Source organism: Spermophilus citellus, assembly GCF_964194105.1.
Source record: "Spermophilus citellus genome assembly, chromosome: 17".
NCBI lineage: Eukaryota > Metazoa > Chordata > Mammalia > Rodentia > Sciuridae > Spermophilus > Spermophilus citellus.
In genome coordinates, this window is record NC_138199.1 from 51124540 (window position 1) to 51132195 (window position 7656).

Sequence of the window (7656 nt, forward strand, 5' to 3'; positions counted from 1 at the left end):
CTGAGCAACTCCCAAACCAAGCGCTCTGCCTGTTCATATCCCCTTGCTCTGGAACACAGCTCATCTCCCAAAAGCACACCTGCCAGAAGTCCATTCTAATGAAAAGCACAGTGATCTCCATGCCATTGGCAGCCTCAGGGAATCCAGAAGACAGGTAGTGGAAGCCAGACTTCCCCCAAGCTGCTAGTGCTGACTCTGAGCTTGCTCCAGGGCTCTTTTAGCCTCGTCCCAGGAGGCAGTAGAAAACTCAGTTTTCCATTTCAGAGTCTGTCAACTGGAACAAATCCACCCACAACACCTGGGAGCATCTCCTCTTAAGCAATCTCCAATTCCTTTCCTATTTAATCTGACAATGCCCTTGAGTCAGAAATGTCCCATGGTTTTGCCTCTTTGCTCTTCTTTCCACCTGGTTCAAAAGATTACTGATGGAAAAGTGAGACCCCTTCCACCCTAAAGTCCTAAAAGAAAGCTTCCCGCCAAAAAGATCTACTGGCAATGGAGAAAGAGCATCCAAAGAGACAGACTTTCAAATACATTTCAAAAACAAAATTAAAGTGCTGGATTTATGAAGGAGAAATAAAAAGAAAGCTCCCCACCACCACCACCACCACAGGTCATGATTAAGCATTCAAAGGGGGCAAAGTAAAACAAGTACATTTCATAATGATGTCCATTTCTCAGCCTAGAAATTACTGGTCTGGAACCAATGCACATGCCTGTAATCTCAGCAACTTGGAAAGCTGAGGTGGAAGGATCACAAGTTCGAGGCCAGCCTCAGCAACAAAGAGAAACCTGTCTCAAAAAAAAAAAAAAAAAAAAAAAAAAAAAAAGGCTGGAGATCTAGCTAAGTGGAACACCACTGGATTCAATCCCCAATACCTGAGAGAGAAATAAAGGAAGGAGGGAAGGAAGGAAGGAGAAAAGAAAGGGAGGGAAAATACTGGAAATGACCCATAAGGTAAGCATTCCTGGTTTAGAACATACTGGGGAGAAATTCATAGATTTGTTAAACTGCCCAAAGGGATACTCCAGACATACTACCCCAAATCTCAAGAAGCATTTAACCTTCTGCCACCCACAAGGTTTAAAATTGGACCATGTAATCCCATATAAACTAGAACTGTTCATACTACTTCATCCCTAAACTTCCTAATACTCCACACAATCTTTATTGACTTATTGGTACTGGGGATTGAATCCAGGGGTGCTTTACCAATAAGCTACAACCCCAGCACTTTCTATTTTTCATTTTGACACAGGGCCTCCCTAAGTTCCTTAGGGCCTTGCTAAATTGCTGAGGCTGGCTTTGAACTTTGCGCTCCTCCTTTGCTGGGATTATCCACATATGCCACCATGCCTGGCCTCCACACAACCTTTAAAGCAATGTCTCTCTGCCTCCTTCAATGTGTGGCTACTGCTCACTTGATCCAAAATAATTCCTTAATTTTTCAATGTTTGCAAGCAGGGCTTCCAATTTGTGTGTATACAGAGAAAAGAGAAGGGAAAAAATAACTCTCAGTACATGCCACACTTCAATCATAAAAATGGGAGTGGGCAAGGACTACTTATCAAACGAAAGCCAATATGAAGGTCTACTGGCTGACTACAATAAGTTTAACATGTCATCATAAGGGCACTAGTTGGGCAATAATTGCTTAAAGTAAGCTTGGGAATTGCCACATACCATTAACAAAGGACTGTTCGTTGCCTGGCTCAAGGAACCCTGCAACTTCTCCAAAAGACAACAGAAAAATTAAGAAATTTAAAGTCAAGATATCGAAATGAACAAGCCTACCTACTGGAATGCCTTTACCCAGATATTTGCCAAAATACGCTCATAGCTTCTTTCCTCCTCTTTGACAGGCCTCCAGAGGGTGAATTCTGAGAGGGAAAGTGGCCAGTCTATGTGCTGTCCACAAAGATGCCAAACTTTTCATCCAGGAGCCAGTTCTCTGCTGGGCAGCCAGGGAATATCCAATTATCAATGTACTCTTTGTGGGTCTCCTTGTCGGAGTCTGTGTCTTTAGGAGCCTAGTTCAGGAGGCTCATCATTATCTAGGACCAGCTTTCTTTCCTTATTGTGGATGCTTTTAACCAAAGAGTTTAAGCCTCTGTACAATCAAGTGGCACTAGAATTAGAAAACTCACCAATGTCCCTAGCCAATGAGGATCCATTTCCAACTGGTATTAAAGCCACTGAACACTGATACCATCAGCCCAATAGATAGGTTGTCTGACAGATTTGCCCTCTTCATCATACACAGGAATTTAAAATAAAGTAAGACACTGAGTTATATTCATTATTGCAAACAATGGATTTCTTTGTGTTAGTAATCTAAATTACTGCTGTGGTCTGGGTTCCACCATGATTCTTTCTGTGGCCTCTGTGAGCTGGCCAACACTGTATAAACTTTCTAGTCCTAAAAATCTTTTCCAAAATACCAACTCAACACTTAGCCCTCCTCTATGATACTGACTGCCTCCTAAGATACAGCATAAAACAAGTTTTAGACGGTGTATGCCTGTGCATCCTTAAGCAGTCAGTAGCCTTCTACCTGCAATGATCTGTATAAGTGTGACCTTGGGCCAATTCATTGCTCACAGTGGAGTCCTGGTCCATTCCTTTTTCCAGGAAGCAATAGTGAGTGAATAACCTCAGAAGGACAAGGAAAGCCACACTAAGTCTCCATGGGTCAAGTTAACTAACAAACATGACAAGATACTGGAATCAAAACCAAGGAATGCAGTGAGGAGAGGTTTCTCAGTTGCTGAGAAGACACACTTCCTTTTGAACTAAAATTAGAAAGCCACTAGGAAAGAAACATAAGCCAAGAAGCAAGGATAGGCAGCTGAGAACCATTAAGTCAGCAATGGGGATGGAGTGCAGTGAAGGAAGGAAGCTGGCATCTATTTTGTTTTATTCTTTAAATCATCCCTCAAGACTGACTGTATCTGGGCTTTGGGATTTCAGTAGTCTCCCCAACGGGGGTGTAACAAACAGATTGGGAGCTGTGTCAACAAGTTCTCAAACTTCTCATAATTCCAAGAGCTTGCAGATATTTAGGTGGAAGTTCAAGGATCCAAGTGCAAGCATTTAAAAGACGATTTTGTTCAGTCCCTGGCCCACGGCCATCTGCCCAGGAAGTGCCCTGTGGTCTGACACCATTTCCTGATTGGGATACGTCAGTAAACAGACTGAAGTCTATGCCCAGCAGTGCCCATCTGGTTGGCACCGTCTAAATTTCAAGCATTCCCACTCCTCTCAGTCCCGCAGGCCCTGAATCGCCTGCGGGCATTTAGAGTTGTAGTGTGGAAGATCTCCCCCACCCAGGGCGAGCCAGGCGCCTTCTCGGAGCAGACCCAGACATTTCCATTAGGCAGGCGATGCAGTGGTCAGCCAGCGACTCTGCTAAGGGCGAGCCAGGCATGCCCGGGGTGCCAGCTTCTCTCGCCAGCCCCCGGAAGCGCCGCCCTCCCGCCCAGCGGGCTCCGAGGGGGCGGGGAGTCGAACGCCCCCTTCCGGGTGCCTCCGCCCGGCTGGCCAGCCGCGCTCCTCCTCCGGGCGGGAATCCTCCCTCCCCCGCCCCTCCCGTAGCCGGGCCCCGGTGCCAGGCCCAGCCCCAGGGGGGAACCCCCGGCCCCGGCTTCCCCTCCCCGCGGCCTCTGCCCGTCTTTCCGACCCTTGAGGGCCGGGAAGACCCCGCCGGCAGAGGCCAGGACCCACCGCTCATTACGACATCTTCCTCCCTGGCCTCCGCCGCCTCCGCCGCCACCGAGAGCCTGACACCGCCCGCCTAGCGCCCGCCAATCCCGGAGCCCGCCACCACCCGAGCGACGGCAACATTCACCAATAAGCGTTCGGCACATTGGGGACCGACAGCACTGCTAACCAATAAGTGAGCGTCATCTAGAGCGACGTTGGTTTGGCCAATAAGGTTACGAAGTGTCACTGATGGACGGTAGAGAGTACCAACCGGAAGCCTACTGAAGAATGAACGACATATTCATCAGCCAACTAGCTGGAGGCAAAGTCCCGCCTACTAGATGGTTGATGGACAGCAACAGGAAGCTGGATGGGGAGGGGCTTAACTGAGGAATGTTTCGTTATTGGTCGTGATTGACTTTCCACCCACCTCTAACCCAGAAGATGAGTGATAGATCTGCCCTAAAGCCAATCAGAAGTCCTTAGGGTAAGGCCAAGAAATGCCTGTATAAAAAGCGTATACATTGGGCCTTACATGCTGTCTGGCCCAGGTAAGGTAGTGGTTTCCTTCTCCTCTTCTTTCCGCTGGAGTCGGCTACCACTCTACCCCTTGCCTGGTGAGTGGAAAGCCACCTTTCTAAGTGCCTTCTTTGCTATCGCCTTGGAAGAGGCGACTTTGTACAGTGAAGCACTGGAGCCTGACACCGTGACCGGAGTTTGGGTGACACTTCTGAGATGGGATTTTTATTTTATCACAAGTCCCTCTTAATCCTCAGCAGGTTGTCTCAGGGACTCCCGCTAATCCATGGCCCCCCAAAACGGGCGCGTCAGAATCATCTAAGCTCTTCCTAAAGCAGACTCCTTGAGACGCCACCCTTAATAAGATGTGATACTTTAGGGACGTGTTTAGAAGCGCCTCAGGTGGACACAGTTGCAAACAGAAGTTTAAGAACTCCTGCTTGGTCTCAACCCCCTTTCCTCGAGGATGAAGTGAAGCACTTGGTAGGCATCATCTAGGTAGGATTATTTTTCTTTTCCAAGCCTCTCTCCTGTGCACGATTAATTTAGGAAGGCTGCCTAGCATCCGTCCACTCCAGCTTCAGACCAGCCCAGTTTGGTAACCTCGACGTATTCCATTTACAGAGAGACCTTAGGCAGGTAAACAAAATTCCCTGAGTCCTGTGGCCTCGTGTGTATAAGCCAGGCTGATCACACCTACACTTCAGAGTAGTAGCTTTCCTTTTTTAAAAATCATAAGCCAGGGGCTGGGGATATGGCTCAAGCGGTAGCGCGCTCGCCTGGCATGCGTGCGGCCCGCGTTTGATCCTCAGCACCACATACCAACAAAGATGTTGTGTCCGCCGAGAACTAAAAATAAATATTTAAAAAATTCTCTCTCTCTCTCTTTAAAAAAAGAAAAGAAAAAGAAAAACAGTAGTTCTATGAACCAAATTTATTAAAAAAAAAAATCATAAGCCAGGGCTGGGGTTGTGGTTCAGCATTAGAGTGCTTGCCTAGCACGTGTGAGGCACTAGATTTGATCCTCAACAAACATTAAAAAAAAAAAAAAAGTGAACGGAAGTTATTGTGCCCAATCTACAACTAAAAACATTTTTTTAAAAATCATAAGCCACATGGAGGGGGGCTGGGGTCGGGGCTCAGTGGAAGAGCGCTCCCCTCGCACATGCGAGACCCTGGGTTCAATCCTCAGCACCACATAAAAATATATGAATAAAATAAAGGTAAAAAAAAAATCATAAACCATAGAGAGGAATAAATTTTGCATCTTAACCTGATACATTTAAAGTGAACCAACACACTTAAAGTTGAATAAGAGTGTATAACAAAGTTTCCAAAAACAATACCCTTACTACTTATGATGCACTGGGAGAAAAAAAAAAAAATATATATATATATATATATATATATATATCATACATACATAATTTATGGTACACTGAATATATACATACATATGTATGTATGTGTGTGTGTATGTTTATATATATATATATATATATATATATATATATATATATATATATATATATATTGATCTATTGAACCCAGGAACTTTTTAAATGCTGGGGATTAAACCCCAGCCTTCTGCATACTAAGTATGCACTCAACCACTGAGCTGCACCCCTATCCCCAAGAATTTTCTCTTCTGTCCTCTTTCCTTACTTCCTTCCATCTTCTTTCTTGTTGGTCATGACTGGCAGTTTAAAAAAACATTGCCAGAAAGGTTGATGTGATAAAATTATATCACAGAATGCTTAGTAAACAGTAATTCTGATTTACCAGTCTACTCCTCTCAATGTTAACATTTTAAAAGTAAGACATTAGATGGTATCATCACTTCCCTACTTAAGATCCTTCACTGGGCCTGTAATCCCAGCAATTTGGGAAGCTGAGGCAGGAGGATTGTAAGGTCAAAGCCAGCCTCAGCGATTTAGCGAGGCCCTAAGCAATTTAGCAAGACCCTGTCTCAAAAAAGGAAAAAAAAAAAAAAGAGGGGGCTGAGGATGAAACTCCGTGGGTATAAGCACACCTGAGTCCAACCCCTAGTACCAACAACAACAACAATTTCACTGGGTCTCCTATGCCCTTTTAGATATAACCCAAACTCCTTTCTAGGCAAATAAAGTCCTCCACACTCCCACTTGTATATATTTTCCATCTTTTATCTTCCTCTACCCATTTCTTCTCTACAAATCGTAGCTTTGTTCCTCAAGGAAAGATTCTGTAGTCCCTAAAGACCTATGAATCTTTCTACTAGTTCCCTTCCTACCTTACCCTTTTTTTTCTCCTGGTAAACACCTATGTGTCCCTTAAGATCCTATTCAGCTGGGGTTGCAGCTCATCAATAGAGTTCTTGTCTATATATACATACATACATATGTATGTATATATTCATATACACAGACACACACAATGAACAGGGCCTGGCAGAGGTCGGGGGTGGATCCCTATTACTACAAAAAAATCAAATAAAAAACTTAAGGGACTGGGGCTGTAGCTCAGTGGCAGAGCACTTGCCTAGCACATGTGAGGCACCACATAAAAATAAACAATATATAGCTTAGTTGGGATATAGCTTAGTTGGTAGAGTGCTTGCCTAGCATGTACAAGGCCCTGGGTTCAACCCCCAGCAGCACAAAAATAAATAAATAAATAAACAAATAGAAAGTAAAAGCATTCTATCCATGTACAACTACAAAAAGATAAAATAAACATTTAGCCTGGCACAGTGGTATATGCCTGGAATACCAGTGGCAGGGGAGGCTAAGGCAGGTGGATCTCAAGTTCAAAGCCAGCATCTGCAATTTAGTTAAGCCCTAAGCAACTTAACAAGAACCTGTATCAAAATAAAATAAAGGACTCAGAGCCAGGCATGGTGGCACATGCCTGTAATCCTATCAGTTTGGGAGGCTGAGGTAGGAGGATTGTGAGTTCAAAGCCAGCCTCAGCAACGGTAAGGCACTAGAGCAATTCAGTCTCTTAAAAAAAAAAAAAAAATACAAAATAGGGCTGGGGATGTGGCTCAGTGGTTGAGAGCCCCTGAGTTCAATAACTGGTACACCCTCCCCCCCCAAAAAAGGGACTCAGAATGTGGCTCAGTGGTTAAATGCCCCTCCCTAGGTTCAATCCCTGGTACAAAAAAAAATTAAAATTAAATAAATAAAATTTAAAACAAAGCAAAAACCCTGCTTGAAATCCACACATTTCCCTCCTGCCCAAACCTTTGTCCTCCTCTGTGCTGCCCTGGACTCAGCACATGCAAAAGGCCTGCTTCTCATGGTCTAATACAGCTTTTTTTTTTTTTTTTTGGTACCTGGGATTGAATCCAGGGGTGCTTAGCCATTGAGCCACATCTCCAGTCCTTTTTATTTTTAATTTTGAGACAGAGTCCTCTTAAGTGGAAAAGGCTGGACTGGAACTTGAAATCCTCC

General features: G+C 44.6%; 1 protein-coding gene across 2 annotated transcripts in view; it reads right to left on the reverse strand.

Moving 5' to 3' along the window:
* The window catches only part of SP2 (Sp2 transcription factor), a 28613-nt gene extending 24789 nt beyond the window's left edge, over nucleotides 1-3824 (reverse strand). The window contains exon 1 of one of the 2 annotated variants that reach the window (XM_081272327.1): nucleotides 3725-3824. In XM_081272327.1, coding sequence (XP_081128453.1) covers nucleotides 3725-3731 — 7 coding nt within the window. In that variant the 5' untranslated portion in view covers nucleotides 3732-3824. The remainder of the gene's footprint in view (nucleotides 1-3724) is intronic. The other variant, XM_081272326.1, reaches the window with a different exon arrangement.
* Nucleotides 3825-7656: the final 3832 nt, after the last annotated feature.